The following is a 16,584-nucleotide window of genomic DNA, read 5'->3' as shown; positions in this document are numbered from 1 at the left end:
ATAATAATCTCCAATCTTTATCTCTTTGTCTTTAATTATGGTGGTAACATTATAAAAATGGAAAACATTTGATGTAATTTTCAACCCGGTCTGTCGCTGGGGCCGCGCAGCCTGCTCCTCGCGGCTGCCGCCTTCCCGACGGCAGAGACTAGGTCGTGTTTCTCGGTCGTCACAGCCCCAGCGCCCGTTACTGTCAGGAGCCCGGATTGCCCGGGGCGCTGTCTGCCGCCAACGCCGACCTCGGGGGCGGGAACCGGCGCTCCTCGCCGCCGCGCTCACGTCGGAGCGCGACCAGGCAGAGCGACCGTCTGCGCACCTGGGCGCCACTGCGTTCAGGCACCTGCGTGCTGCTCCCCGGCCTGCCGGATCAGAGCGGGGCGGCCCCGCAGGCTGCACGTTCTCCCCTTGACTCCGACGCAGGCTCAGGCTGAGATGCACGGTGGAAGGAAGGTCCGCACCGCAGGCACGGCTGCACCCCAAACTCCGTTCCTCCGGAGGCCCGCCTTGACTCCCAGCTCTGGGAAGCGAACTTGACTAGACTCGGTCTCAAGCAGTCTGGCCTCGGGACTCCACACTCTTAAACACTGACAACCCCAAAGAGCTGTGCATGGGGTTGATTTCTGGTAATATTTACCGTATTAAAATTAAAACGTTTTAATATTAAAGTAGTAAATCCATTACACACTAAAACCATCACACACTAACAAAATAACATTGTTATGAAAAAATAACTCTCCCACTCGCCCCACCCCTCACCCCACAGTGAAGAGTGACATCTTTCCATTTTGCAAACCTCTAATTTCTGGCTTAATAGAGAAGGCAGGTGGATTGGCTTCTGAATTCATTCTGCTGCAATATCACATCGTGTGGCCTCTGGAAAACTTGACCGTACACTTGAGAGAGAATGAGAGTGAGAACGGCAAACAATGTTTTAGTGTTAGCAAAATAATTTTGACTGTAAAAACCTTCTAAAAGGGTCTCAGGGGTCTCCAGGGTTCCCCGGGTCATATGTTGAGAACCATTGGTCCAAAATAATCATTATGGCTTCATTCTTTTCACCAGCCATAAGTTTAGGGGTGGACACAGGCCCCAGTTCTAGCCCAAAAAAAAGGGGGCAGCATGCTGGGGGTTGGGGGAGATTCTAAAGATCTCCTAAGGAAACACTAGAAGACACGACGATTATCCACGTCTGGATGGAGTAACATGACTGCATAACCAGACACAACATCCAGTCCAGAGATGAAATCAACCCGGGCGTACGGTGCCTGGTGCCTGGAGTATTCCTGCCTCGGGACTTCTTGTACGTGAGACAACCTGACGAGTGTGTCTTAAGGAGGCTACGGGTGCACAAAGAGGGAGCAGGTTAATGTAACTGGAGAAACTAAGGAGGCACAAAGAATTTATATTAAAGAATGAGTGTGGAAGAGAGAAAAGGTTGAGGAAAGCCTGAGTATACCGCACCTGTACATGCCATTTATGGGGTCTCTAGTTTTCTCTTGTTAAATTGGTCTGCCTGTCTTCCTCTCAAGCCTCTGCTCACCCCACTGCACCATGCATAATCCTATTCCAGCCTCCACAGGGCCTACAGACACCTGAAGCAAAGAGTATCTCTTATGAGGGAAAATGACAGTTATTTTTTAAATGACTCTTTATTCATAAACTTGATGCAAGTTTACAAAATTTACTGTACATTGCCAAATAAATCTGCAATGAAAAATAAAATCCAAAAAAAATAAACAAACAAAAAAAAACAAAGCATGCCAAATGTGCAGCTGTCAATCTGCTAGCCATCAGGATATTAAAGAATTCAATAATGTATTCAAGATTTAGCCTTAGGTTTAAGGAACTTTAATGCTTTAAAGAATTCTGCCTTGTCACTAGTTATCTGAGCAACTGGCAATCGGAACTGTAACAAACGTTAACCATGTGGACTAGAATGCCAGAAAATCCTTTTCTACCGTCCTCTTAACCACACAAAGCAGAAGTGCCAAGTTTCTCCAATGTGGTTTCCAAAGTTAAAAACTGAATCTTAAAGCAAATGCATAAGAAACGCTTTTGAACTTTGTAACTGGTTTGTGCTTCTGGATTTCATTTTAAAAGTGCTTAATAACTAGAAGTTACTTTTAAATCAAACACGGGTATATAAAAAATCTATTACCGATCAAACAGGACTGATTCGGGTAAGGCATTAAATGGAGCACACTGATTTGAGTCAGATTTTATAAAAGAATTAACACGTAGCTTTCCTATTAGTCTTTCGGTAAAAGCCATTGTTACGACCATAGCAACAATTTTAACGGTCTCCAAATTAGGCATCCTTTTGTTCTTAACTGAGCGGCTTTTGCTCAAGGAGTCTGTGCCGATCACTTTTTAAGTTTATTAGTTTACAAACGATTGCAACATCCCGTTAATAAATGGAAATGTAAAATGACCTAGTCTTTTAAATAACTTTGAGATCTATACTGCAGCTCTTCTTCCTAAGAAATATTGAACCAATAAGAAGCAGATTCAGTCCAGCAAGACTCTGACGCCCCAGTGGAAATTACTACTCACAAGCCTTACTCGCTTCCTCAGCCCAGCTTTGCTTCGCTTTGCCTACAAAGTACAACACGACTCAGTTAAGGGCGTATCTTCAGGAAACAGCTCGGATCTTCACGTGGCCATGAAAAAGCTTAACAGTTTATTGAGTATCCTGTCATTGTTTTGGCAATATCATAAAATGGTTTATACCTGAAAAAGCTGTGACTTAGAAGACCTGAAATCTTCTAAACCAGTATGAAACGTCGATTAAACTTTTATTGGCTCTAAATGGAACAATATACTCTAAGTCCTCATCACGCAGGAGCTCGATGTGGGTAAGTTACCCTAGAGTCGCAGCTTCAGTGACCTGATGCTAACTTGCCTGCTTAACAGATTTCACTTTTCAAGAAAAAGAGATGATAAGGAGTGGCCAGTATGTGTATTTATCAGGAAGGATACAGTAAAGGCCCCACTGCTCAGTCCAAGATACCTAAAATGAGCAAAATGAAAAGGCTATGACTTATACAGGATGTCGGTTGACACATTATCCACTAAAATAATCTATTAGCTAACGTCTTCGGTACTGCTGTTACGGGGCACTCAAAGCTTGTGTCTGCATGTTGGAAAGATTTTCTTTAAAGCAACATTGGTCCAAACATACAACAGTCAACGCATTTAGCCATCTTCCTTCGGAGGGGTGTACCAGCCTGAAACGGAATGGAAAAAAAAGTTAACGTACTTTCATTCTTTTTTTTTAGTATTACCTTTTTAAATTTTATTTTTCAATTACAGTTGACATTCAATATTATATTAGTTTCAGATGTAGAACGTGGTTAGACATTTATAGAATTTATGAAGCGATGCCTCTGATAAGTCTGGCACCATACACAGTTATTACAACGTTATGACTATATTCCCAATGCTGTACGTTATAACCCCGTGACTATTTTCTAACTGCCAATCTGTAGTTCTTAATCCCTCTACTGTTTTCACTCAGCCCCCCTCCAAAATATTTTAATTCTTCAACCAACCAGGAGAAATGGCATTTTATTAAGGTTAGCTACTTTCTCTACTCATAATTTTCATGCTTAAACCTCCTGTAAAAATGAAACTTACACTTATGTTGGCAACAAAGCATTCGATATGTTCACAATACAGGTGCTCAGTGACTGAGGACGGGGCGACGTGCCCACTTCACACGCGCATCAGCCCACACACGGTCAGGCAGAATCATCTAACACAACGAGCACACTGCAGAGCAGCGGTCGTTGACCCTTGTGACCGCGTGGCTGACTGGGAGCTGCAGCTCGCTGCCTCTGCCCAGCGTCACCGCAGAGTACCACACCGTGTGTGCTAGCCCGGGAAAACAGCGAAATGCAAATTCAAAGGGAGGTTTCTACTGAGTATCGCTTCCACATCATTTTAAGGTCAAAAAATCCTAAGGCGAACCATCACAAGTTGGGGACTGACTGTATAAAGGCATTTTCTGTGAATAAATGGTACTCAAATTTTCAACATAAGATCTCTATGTTAATGGCATTTCTAGCTAAAGATGACATGTAGAATATCAGCTGAGTTTTGTGTTCCATTTCGATTCTGTATTTCAAAGTAAACCTCACTGAAAATAACTTTCCCCCAAACAGAATCCTGGCATTTTAGAATAAGAGGAACTTGGACACTTGAGTGCGGTGATGTCACTTCACTAGCGAGGAAGCCAAGTCAGCAGGTGCACTGACTATGCCTAAGACCAGTTCGCAGCAGAAGCCAAACCAGACTCCATCTCTCGATCCTGCATCTTCCGCCACGGCTAAGCTCACGCACACCCCGCACTCTCGAATACAGCACTTGCCATAAGCATTTTTGAATGCTGACTGCAACGTTTGTCTTAGAAACAGATAAGAGATAAGAAAAATATGATTGTTTCCAGACTCGACAAAAACCTAAGCTCTGAGCAAACGAGACCAGGCTGTTGTTTGGTACGGTGCTGCCATGGAACCAAACGAGCACGCCAAGGCTGGCGGAGCATCCACGAGGCCATGAAGTCGTGGGGGCGCCTTCGGGTCTGCTCATTTAGGGTGCTGGGGACCATTATCCTGAGAACTCGGCCTTGGCCTCGAGTCTGATCATTTCCTTATTCAGAAGCTTGAAACTGTTTTGAAGAGAGGTACGCCTCATCTTACGGTGCTTCCCAGATGTTGCATTTTTCACGAACTAAAGGCAAGACTTCCACCAGCAAAATGATGACAACCCGCTGTATTGCAACACTCGCTTTCCTATAGTGGTCGGGAACCAAAATCGAAATATCTCCAAGGTGTGCCTGTACAATTCTTTTGCAAGTAAGCAGTCACTGCAAAAGTGACAAGTTTACTTTGTCATTAAAATAAAAGTCAGCACAAAGCACAAATCCTAAGTCATCGCATTTCTAGCAAAGTAGAGTTTACCGTAAATATCCTTCAAAGGAAGCCACTTACTATTTCTATTATTTACTCTGCATAAAAAAAGGATCGGCCTCCCGACCACAGCTACAACGAGTATCTTACTATCAGCTCTTGGTTACACAGTACTTCGGTATGCACGCCCCTCTTCCTCCTCACAAGTTTGGCAAGACAGACACCCTGCCAACTTGAGCAACGAGGAAGCTGAGGCTGAGCGGTAACAGAACTGGCTCGGGGCCACAGAGCTAGTGACACAAACGGCACTGAGAATAGGTCTTCGAACTCCACGTCTACTTGCTTTATTACCACACTGTCAGAGACGAAAACTGCAGAGGTGCACCGTGAATTCGAGCAAAATTTAAATGAGGCCATTAAGTTTACGAAAGAGATTTTGAGATTTGTTTAAATTTGCGATTCACAGACTCTTAAGTGGATACTGAAATTAGAATTGTTTTACTTGACTAGATAAATGTGTACGATCTCGTCAAAAAACGCTAAGTAGTTTGAAGATGTTTCAAACAGCCGGCTCAGGATCTTGATTGCATTTACTCAGTATTAACAATAAGCTCCACTCGCAGAGTGACCTTCGCTCCGTTCCTATCTTAATACTGTGTACTTTCAGCGAATAAAATGATTAATTCATTAATCTACTCGAAAAATCTTGATTCTGACTCAGAGGTGCTTGAGCTAAGTATTTAAGACACCAACATTTTGAATGAAGTAGTGCATGTATCCTCAGGCTAATTCTTTTCACTGCTGTAACTATACTTTATAAGAAATTAGAGCAAAAATGAAAATAAAGCAGGACAAATATCAACAGTACATTATGTAAAACTTCATAAATAGCAATATATACATATTGAATTAAACGTACCATTTTTCTCGTGTATCTGCACAATGGAATTATAAGACTGTTGGGCTCTTGCTAGATTATACTGATTCTGAAAGAAAATTATACATTTTAAATCAAAACTCTTAAGTAGATGAAAATCATGACAAACGACTTACAGAAGGGTCACTGCTGTACCTGAACACACGGAACAATTATATTTCTAATCTCAAAAAGAATTTTAAGCGACTACCCTCATTTCTCAATTTCATTATTCTCTACTATTTTAGAAGGATAACAAAATCAAAACTGTACTCCAACAAAAATCTACGAGCTTCACAGTTCGGAGTCCCTCTCCACACGGGTGAATCAGTTAAAGGGTGCTCTTGGGACCTGAGTGGAACTCAAACTCTCTTCCTCCTGACTTGTATCCAAAATATATTAAGCTTTAAGGACTACACAGATAAATGACATTTGGAGTTCAAAATCTAAAGAACGCCCGTAAGTGGCACCGAGCCGTTACTAAAGGAGCCCTGTTTTAGAACCTCTTTCAAGGAGCCAAATTGGGATTAATTTTGTCCCCCTCAGTACAACCGAACTGCATCTTAACTTCCAACTACTATGTCATGAGCAGTCTCCACAGTGGTACGCACCTATTATATTATGCCACAGAACTTTTTTGCAAATAAATTCACGCAGCACGAGAATAAAAAATGTGTTAAGACATTCTAAGGGGAAAGTCTCCTTCCTACCTATCCTCCCGCCATTTGGAGAGAGGGGGAGAAGGAGGGAGGAGAGGCAGTGGGTGGGGGTTCAGTTCCAAATCTTTTTAAATTTTCATGACTTTTTTTAAACCGTGATTTAGAAGTGCATTTAATTTCCAGTTTCGTGTAGATTATTCTTCACCTTTTCGTTATGGTCTTCCAAGCTTAACTGCATCATATTTAAATATATGCTCCATATGGCATCAATTATTTTTTAATATTCCTACCTGCTTTATGGATTAATTTACGATGACATGTTTTTCCATATGTTTGGGAAGGATATGTAGTTATCTAATTACTGGGTACAGAGTTCTAGATTTGTCCATCAGACCAAGCTTGTTAATTGGTTATTCAAATCTTCTACATATTTGACATGTCTGCTTAACTTACCACGAGCAGGTACATTAAAATCTCCTACTATAATGGTGAATTTGTCAATTTTTCCTTGTAGTTTTATCAGTTTTTAATCTGTATTTTCAGGCTATTTTAATAGGTGCAGAAAGTAAAAAATTATACCCTCCTGGTTAACTTAGGGGTTTATCATTCAAGCAGTCACTAATGCTTTCTGCTCCAAAATCATATTTTGTTTGACGCGACAGCTACGTCTCATTTATATCTATTGTGGCTGATTTATTCGGACTGGCTCCTATCACCTGACTTTCTGATTTCTATCTCTCTCGCTTTTTAATATAGTTTTATTATCTCCTCCTGAGATCCCAACAAGACATATTCTAGACGTTGCTCTGACATCCACTTCATAGCTCCTGCCACGCTGCCTATCCCACGCCTCTCCATGCAACATTCTGAGTTGTTTCTTCTAATCAGTTCTCTCTTCTGATGTCTAATCCATTTATTGAGTTTCTCATTTCGGCAATATTTTTTATTTCTATAAATTCTATTTCATTCTTTTTCACATCCGTCTCATCATTCCTGATGCTCTTATTGTTTGCTCGATTTTATTATTCTTTTTTCTTTAGATTTCACATATTTTCATTTTCTCACAATTCTATTATCTAAGTCTCCATTCCGTATCTGATAATTCTAAAACCTCGAGTCTTCGGGACTAAATACCTCTTCTTCGTCGTGTTTCCCAGCTCTCGTGTGCTGGGTTGCCCACCGTGTGTGCTTGTGATCTGTCACTGTGAATTCGTATTCGCTTGGTCTCAATCTCTGGGGATCCTGCAGGCTTAAATCAGAAATGCGTGCCTCTAAAGAGTCTGTGTCTGGTTCTGATGAGAACGTGGACACAGCCAGCACTAGACCGCTTTTGTACGCTAACCGTGGAGAAACCCAGGGTCACGCGAGGGTCTCAGCATCGGCTCCCCAACCTTGCTCGTTTATGAAGTGAAGCCTGGACCTCTTAGTCTAGGTAGCAAGCCCCGCTCCCTGGAAGGGAAACAAAAGCCAGATGGCTCACGGGAATGGGATCACCCAGGGATCTCGCAGGTCAGGAACGGGGCTAACGCCAGACTATCTGGTTCCAGACCTGGCTCCGCCACCTGTGACCTTAGACGAGATGCCTAACTTCTGTGTGCTCCGGTTTCCTCGTCTACAAAATGAGGGTAATAAGAGTGGCTACTTCGAGGTTATTAAGAGGACTGAAAAAATTAAGACGAATAAAAAGTTTAGATTAGAGCCCAGCACATAAATGCTCACTGGGAATTAACTACATATATACCAATAACAAAATCCAAACTATAGACATGTTTATAGTAAAAATAACAAAGACTAAAATAAAAAGACAGGAAGAAGCCTCATAAGATAACGGGAACTCTATCTTATAGTTCACGTGACATTCGTAATGAAAGTACCTTGTTTGCTCCAAACTGCACTCTGGCTTTGCCTTTGACTAAGGTGGCATTGATCTGCATGATGACCGACTCTATGGAGTAGGCGCTGCTCCAGCCCTACAGGGGGAAGAGGCAATGAAATTCCCAATCCCCACTTGGGAGAGTGTCATGAAAGGGCATGTGACAGCTCAACAACAGCGACTGACATTAAGGAGTCTGCAGTCAAGAAGGAAAACTAAAGTTGGACCATTTCCAAAATTTCTCACACACACACACGCACACGCACACGCACACGCACGCACACGCACGTGTTCTAAATGCAAAACGTGAGCAAATTATGACTTTAAATAAATATCACTTTCTGCCTCTCCTAGCACAGATTAAGCACAAAGTACAATGTCATTTTACTAGTTTACGTAGCTTTTTCATTATGTAAAGTAGCTATTAAAAGATAATAAATTTTTAAGTAGGTGCTATTAAACGAAGATTTTCCACTCAGAATCTAACTTACATAAATCAAAACAACCTATGGAAGCAGAAAAATATGAGTACCACAAAAAAAAAGTCACCTGTTTTGTGAGAAGTTCCATACACAATGCACCGCCGCCCAACACGTACCTTAAACAGAAAACAGGAATCATACAAAATTCTCTAGATTTCAGTACCCCTTCTTGACTTTTGAAGTACCATTACTAAGAAAGTATGCATACATGTAAAGATTAGAAGATAACACAGAAAAATGAAAACAGCTATTAGGGTTACAGGACCGTTACGGGCAATTTAAAAATTCTAATGTCATTGTTCTAATTCAGTCGATTTTTTAAAAATAGTACTCTTAGTAACAGAACACTCAGACCTTAACATACAGATGCTAGGAACCCAGCCTCAAGTACTGCAGAGAACAGGGGCTGGAGATTCAGTTTCCCCGAATGGTATTCGAGAAATCTGAAAATTTCTCTGCCATCGTGTTGCACGGCCAACGGTTTTCCTCCAGCAGAAGCAATGACTTTACCACAGCTGTAGTGATGAACATCTGCAGTGATGCCTTAAGTTGTTTTTGTCCTCTCTGCTGCGAGGATCACATGGTCTGGCCCTGGAGCCCCTCTCTGGGACACCTCGATTCCTCTCGCTCGTGCTGAGGACTGTTCTCGGAACCAAAGACAACGTCTGGGGATTCCCAGGTCTCTTAGGAAGTCATTATTTAGATCGAGATCCTTCTGCCTTGTGACACTTTCTCAAACAAAGTCATTTCCTCCTTTAAAGTTATTTTAAACTTCTAAATACATTAACTAGATGCTCTAAAATAAAGAGAATGACAACTATAGAAAAACTGTGGACATCCTGAAAATACATAAGCTGCAGACCACTGATTAGGTCCAAGCGAAAACTAAGCCTACCACAATGTTTGCCCGTCCTCTAGGACTCTGCCTTTCCTGTCCCTGAAACTCCGTCTGCTGCCCACTCTTCCGAACCCTACACCGCCCCCGCCCCGTAAAACCTGCCTAGACCATCTAGCCTGAGGACTCCGCATTCTGGCTACCGAATGCATCCTCATGTTGACTAAACCAAATTATTTTACAGAGCAGTAAGGAATCTAAAAACTTCTACTGTAGACCATACCATGAATAGTAATAGTTACAGTGAAATTATTCAGTAATGGGAAGTATTCAAGAACGCCCCATCCTGGAGACTTCAAGCAGCTGTCTCTTACTCGCTTGTCCCAAATGCTGGGAGCTTTCGTAGTAAAAGTTTAATGGGAGGGGGGAAAATCCAAAATATTAAATTTGGGTGGAGAATCATGGGATTTTAAACTTCTTTGTACGTTCTCCCATGCTCCTGGACAGAGGATTCTGTCCCCAGTTCTTCGAATGGCGTGCCGGGCTCAGAGCGTATCCTGTACGCAGTGAGCTTTAAGCGCTTGATCTCCGGTGAGATGACGGAGGAGGCCGACGCTGTGCTCGCCTCCGGCCACCACCACAGGAAAATCAAAACTAAATTACAGAACGATCGCCACTGAGAACCGCCTGACGACCAGCTGAACAGAGTCCTCTAAGTCAGGACATAAAGAAACAGCCATCTTGAGACAGGTAGGAGGGGTGGAGGCCAGGAAGGGGGCTGGCCCTACAGCCACATGTGGTGGTTAAGGATCGGGAGGGGATGTCTCTACTGTGGAGGTCCCCCGAGGGGTCAGGGGCCCTGGCGCTGCACCGGGCTCCCCAGCCCGGGAAGGACTCCCCAGTTGTCCGCTGTACAAAGCCGTGGGGGGCGCATCTCTGAGAGGAGGGCTGCGGGGCCAAGGCCCCCTGGAGGGGCCCATGCTCGGGTTCCCTCGCCCAGGAACTCCCCACTCGCTCCGGGCTCGGGCACAAAGCCCCGCACCAGGCCACCGACACGACATAGCCGCCGAAGGACCCGAGAAAGGGAAACGAAAAGTTTTTATATTATAGCCAAATTCCTGACAGTGATCGGATGTAAACAAAGCCAAGGAGGGGGCAGGCCTGTCGGCCCAAGTCCAAGGGTCTGACCCTGCCCTTTCTCAAGGTGAGGAAATGGGCGTGGAGTGTCACAGCAGAGCCCCAGGACGGCGGTGAGAGGTGGCACTGGACCCGGGCCCCCCGGCACAGAAACGGCCACGGTGCTCTAGAGGTCCGCGGGCTCTCTCGCGGATGACTGGGGCAGGAGGACCCCGGCCGAGGACGCGTCTCCAGCGGCCTCCGAACAGCCCCATCGCAGCGTTCCAGCGACGTGAAACACGGCCACCAGCCGCGGTCCAGACACCGCGCTTAGCTGCAGCCTCCTCCTGGGACCGCGAGCCCTTTTCACCAGGGCTTCCGCTTTCTGCTTCTTCCCAAGTCAGCCAATAACTCCCCCTCCTCACCTAACGGCTGGCCGTGGACCCCGAGTCTTTACATTCTGCCTCAGGTTAGCATTCACCTGTCACGGGCCGTCCCGCCCACTACTACGGTCCCAACTCGGGTTGTCACCGCTTCCCTCTCTCAGTGGCGTCAGCTCCTAACTGGCCTCTTCTGCCGTCACCAGACTTACGTCTCTAAAACATTCTTTTCACTGCTATTTCCCTGCTCCTGAACCAGTTAAAGAAAGATCTGCTCACCGAGTAAAGAAAACCCGCCATCGGCCCGTGGTCCTGTCTGGCGACGAGACATCCCGTCAGCAGTTCCCTGCCCCTCCCCCGTGGGAGGACATGTGCGTCGATACCCGCCCTCCACCCCCGCCAGCTGGCCAGGCTGAGACCCCGTCTGCTCTGCCCAGGTCCCTGTCGCCAGAGCTGGTCCCTTCCTTCAGCTCAGAGCTTCAGTCTACACTTAACATCTGACCATCGATGGCATCTCGCACTCGACAGCTTTCATGTCTTTCTATATTGCCGGCTTTTGGTAGACTGGAAAAACCAGTTAGACAACTTATTTGGATAAGTCACAAGCTGACTTATTCAAATTACTCATTTGAATAATGGACAGATCAAAATTATTTTTTTAAATATTATATTGTTGCTGACATGTACTACGCAGTCAGGCTAGGATGGCTGCACCTGTACTGAAGGTGTGAAGACTTTTTCTTGTTCCCTAAACGGTACAGTGTAACAACTATTTACACAGCATTTATGCCGTGTTAGGTATTGTAAGTAATCGAGAGATGATCTCAGGTAAATGAGAAGATGTGCAGAGGTGACGTCAAGTGCCCCGCCGTCTTACGTAAGGGGCTTTAGCATCCTCGAATTTCGGTGTCCCTGGGGGGAGCACTGGAATCAACCCCCCTCAGACACAGAGGGCCGACTGGATTCACCGAGGACTTGCTCAGTGCCGGGAACTGTCCCAGGTGCTGGAGAAATACAGGGAAACAAAGCAGCTCCCATCCCAGCAGTCGGTCCTGGAGCCAGTCGCCTTCCCTGCCCAAGGGACAGCGATATTCACCACTTTAGGTGTCTGTCTCCACAGCTAGGTGGCAAATTATCTAAGATCATAAATTCTTAAAATTCTTGGGATTTCTCAGAACAAAAAGGTGAAAAATCTATGCCCGTCGAGTTTATATCACTTTTCAGAATGATCTGATAAAAATTTTGTTTGTCCTGAATTTACAAAATTTTTCCAAATCCTTTCCTTATTCATTTGTAGCTGCCTTTATTTTTTAATCTCAGTGAAACTATTATTATATCAACCAAAGAGGTGATCTAAGTAAACGCTGAATGTTTCTAGATTTTAATCACCGTAACATGGATTAACTCATGAAGTGGAACTGGCCAGCTGAGCACTTCAGATTCTCAAAGTAGTTCAACTGCTCCTACTTGGAGGGCCTGCAGACCGCTTCGCCACTAACCTAGGTACGAGTTCCGGTCTTTCCCCACCCTCCCTATGAGTTCCAACCACGAAAAAGCAATGGGAGCGAGGGAAATGCATGACAATTACCATGTGACTCCGCCTTCAGAGGAGACTCCATGGCCAGCTCGAGGCCCATGAGATTGCCTGTGACTTCCTAGGATCATGGGCCCATGGGAATCACTTTGTAACCCGAACTTTCCCTAAGCGCTCAATCACAATTTATATTTTAAAGACATTAGGTTTTTCATGGTAAAATATATCCACATAGGGGCCATTAAAAACTCTACCTATAAACAACATAATGGTTTATACCAGTGGTTCTCAAATCGTGGTCCCCAGACTAGCAACATCGGCTTCACCTGACACTGCCATAGAAACGTACATTCTTAGCCGCCCCCCTCACTCGCTCAGAAACTTCGGGGTGAAGCCTAGCATTAGAGGCCTCCCCGCATCGAACGAGGCTTCCAAAAGACTCTGACACGCACCGTCAAAGAAAATCATCACTAAACTTACCCTCCCGAGAGAACAGGCAACACCACTCGAACAAACGGAGGATCAAATGGGAAGTTATCCTAAAAAGCAAATAAGCACGTTTAATGCCAAGAATATCCTTAATAGTACATTTAGGAGGTTTTAAAATAGTCTATAAGGAGTGTGGACACTTATTATCTGACGATGAATGAGGGTCATACGAGTGAAAATAGGACCAAAAAAATAAAATGAAATAAAAAAACAAAGCAGATGGCCCAAATACAGCCATGATGTGGTAAATTCCTGAACTGCATGAAGGGTCCCCTGACAGCAGAACCATACAAAGCAACAGCCCGGTAAAGACAGACTGGGTACTCGGGATCAATCCTCCTGCGGAAAACTGGAGAAGGTGGCAAAATGTAACCATTACAGAGCTCAGAGGAGGAAGGAAAGGGACCCGGAGAGCAGGGCCCCGTTCGCCCCGTGGGTTTTCTCTCCATGGCAGAAGAGGAAGACAGGAGTTCGGACGCCGAGCAGGGCTCACAGGTCGCTGGGTAGGGCGCTAAAAATAAACCCTGGAGCTCGGTGTCCACGGAGGGGAGGCCTCATCCGCCCCCGCACTGTAGTTGGGGCCCTGAAGGACACACTGCAAAGTACCCCGGCTGACAGGGAGCGCTGCCCTGCTTCACGTCATCTCAACCCCCGTGTGACTCAGTGACCCAGGGCTGCCGGTGCCCAGGCGCCCGACAGGCCGCGTGTGAGTCATCTCTGGAGAAGGGTACCATCCAAAGCGTCGGACCAGCTCTTCAGCCCTTCGTGTATTGTGTTTATCGCTAAAATAACAGTTATGTGAGACCTAATGACAACACGGCCAGAAAACGAGAGGCAAACGACAGACACAAAACCACAAGGGATGGAGATGACACAGTCAGCAGACACAGATTTTAAAATAGCTATGCTGATTATGTGCAGGAAAAGACTGAAAACCCTGGGAGAGAACTAAAATAATAAAAAGGAATTGTACAAAAATCCTGAATCATAGAAATACCATAACTGGAATTCATAACTTAATGGACGGTTCAACCGCAGTGGAGACTTAGAGAAAGAGAAATTCGGTGTACCAGAAAATGGGTCAGAAAACATCCAGAACGAAGCCGAGAGACAAAAAAAGGTGGAAAACACAGAAAACAAGACACGGGGGAATGCACCGAAAGATGTCATGTGTAGAGCTCCAGAGGAGAAGAGAGAAGGAAAAGCAGCGAAATCTGAAGAGAACGAGAATTTTCCAAAACTGATAGAGGACTTCACGAGATGTGAGCGCTCCAAATGCTTCGAGAGAAGCAATGGGAGCCATGCTAAGGGAATGACTCCCTCGAGGCGCTGGAAGAAAGGAGTTTCCGATCTCGAAATCCATACCAGAGAAAATGCTTTCCCAAACTTCAGGCGAAAGAAAGACATTTTGCTACCAGCAGACCACACTACAGGAGATCCCGTAGGATGCTCTTGAGGCAGGAGAAAGGTGATCGTAGATGGGAACCCGGAGAACAAAGGCCGTGAACAGAGCAAGTCTGTGCGGAGACCGAAACGTACATGGACTCATTACGAAACAACGGGCGTCGGGTTTCAGATGGAGGAAACGGAAATGCATGACAACGGCTGCACTTACCCCGCGGGGAGTACGTGTTCCGAGGTCTCTGCATTTATGAGGAAGAGGGAAGATATAAAGGGACAAATCTATGTTCGACTTTGACAAGTTAAGGGTGTGTGTGGCAACCGGAAGGCAGTGAAGGAGAGTAAAGAACGCACGATTACCAAGCTGACGGAGGCAGGGAACTGGGGAACGGAAAGAAATCCGAAAGAACGAGAAAAAGCAAGGAGCCAGAAGGACAAACAGAGAGCACCTAGGAGACGGTGGAGTTCAACCCGGATTTCAAAACGGTAACGAACACACTAAGCGCTCGCTCCTATTAAACGACCAAGATCGCCCGACTTCACAAAAACACGCGGACAGAAGATGAGGGAAAAGCACCCTCGGCTCAATCTCAGGCGACCGAGCAAAATGCTCGGGCCTGGACACTGAGGTTTCCAGAAGAAGAGGAGCCTTTTCTCTTGAGGAGCTGAAGCAAAGACAGTAGTCGAGGTGGCCGAGTGAGAGGTCAGCCCCTTGGTGGGCAGGCCAAGGCCGCCCCTCAGCTCCCTGCAGCAGCAGGTAGAGGACCAGCGTGCTACCTCCGAGAAAGCTGTCAGGAGGCCAAGAGAATCACCTCCAACCTTCTACGTTCAAATAAAAGCGGGTAAAGAAACAACGAACGACCCATAAAACCGGTGTGAGGGAAGGGAGCCCAACAGCATGTTTCACCCAGGGATCTGCTAGGAACACAAAAACACAGTTAACTTAGAGAACAGGCAGCATAATTCCAATGACTTACTTCGACTCCCTACCTGTACCCATCGTCGAATAAGATTCCGAGGAAGCTCTAAACTATGAAAATCCAATCCTAATAGGAGTGGAAATAAAAAGCACCTTTCTGGTGACTAAAACAGATAATCTTAGATTTCTACACTATGTATCTGCGTTGCTGCACAACTGTTGCACAAATTTTTCTTCTCGATTTAAAAAAACAGGTCAAAAAGAAGCTCCATACAATTCAAACATAACCCCTCGGAAACACTTCCTGGTATTTTTTAAAAAATAATTTAAAACTGCTACACTTAGGTTCCATATTAGACCCTGCCATTTTATCTATATTCCATTGCTATTCTTTTTTAACCTTTATTTTTAACATCTTAAAAATTACTTCATTAAATATGGCACATAAACTCAGAGAAGTGCATAAAATACAAAGGTACATCATTACACAGTGTGTGAAACATGTGCCATGTGACCGCCCCTGGTCAAGACACAAGAAGCCACCCCGTCCCTCTCCCCTAGATCCAAAACTGCATGGGACTCAAACCTTTGCCTTTCTTCATAGTTCTGTTGCTCAAGTATGAATCTAAAAATCCGATTCTCGGGCTTCCTTTCATTTTCGCCCCACTAAGAAGCCTTTCTAGAAAATTTTTCCTCACTCTACCCCTCCCACGAAATTTTCGCGCCACTAAACGGCGTGTATCTGTTTATGTATTATAGCCCCTTGAAGGGCCACAGGCCATTATCTAAGAGTAGTTTACTCCAAGGACCAATTTTCACCCCACTGCACGGTGACACTGCCTCCACTGAGAATGCGTGCCCTAAACGACGTAATTTAGTTTTACCTACTTTGAGCTTTATATGAATGAAAATCGTCCGAATGCCGCGGTCCTCCTTTCTGTTGGAAGAGACCCTTATTTTTATTTGAGGCTACGATGAACAGTGCTGCTCTGAACATCCTTTACGTGTCCTCGTCACCCGAACACTCACTTCGTCCAGGGTGCCGACCTAGGAGAATTTCTGAGCCACAC

General features: G+C 45.0%; 2 protein-coding genes across 2 annotated transcripts in view; both read right to left on the bottom strand.

Moving 5' to 3' along the window:
- The window catches only part of FBXO22 (F-box protein 22), a 13,626-nt gene extending 12,850 nt beyond the window's left edge, over positions 1 to 776 (bottom strand). Inside the window, exon 1 of the mRNA XM_006905382.3 lies at positions 762 to 776. Within this exon, the coding sequence (XP_006905444.1) occupies positions 762 to 776 (15 nt within the window). The remainder of the gene's footprint in view (positions 1 to 761) is intronic.
- Positions 777 to 2,651: 1,875 nt separating this feature from the next.
- Positions 2,652 to 16,584, bottom strand: part of UBE2Q2 (ubiquitin conjugating enzyme E2 Q2) — a 31,856-nt gene continuing 17,923 nt past the window's right edge. The window contains exons 8-12 of the mRNA XM_006905337.3: positions 13,186 to 13,244; positions 8,908 to 8,956; positions 8,360 to 8,455; positions 5,830 to 5,896; positions 2,652 to 3,227 (exon numbers count right to left, since the gene is read on the bottom strand). Of these exons, the coding sequence (XP_006905399.1) occupies positions 3,196 to 3,227; positions 5,830 to 5,896; positions 8,360 to 8,455; positions 8,908 to 8,956; positions 13,186 to 13,244 (303 nt within the window). The 3' untranslated portion in view covers positions 2,652 to 3,195. The remainder of the gene's footprint in view (positions 3,228 to 5,829; positions 5,897 to 8,359; positions 8,456 to 8,907; positions 8,957 to 13,185; positions 13,245 to 16,584) is intronic.

Source organism: Pteropus alecto, unplaced genomic scaffold (assembly GCF_000325575.1).
Source record: "Pteropus alecto unplaced genomic scaffold, ASM32557v1 scaffold60, whole genome shotgun sequence".
Classification (NCBI taxonomy): Eukaryota; Metazoa; Chordata; class Mammalia; order Chiroptera; family Pteropodidae; genus Pteropus; species Pteropus alecto.
This window is presented reverse-complemented; position numbering and strand designations above follow the sequence as displayed.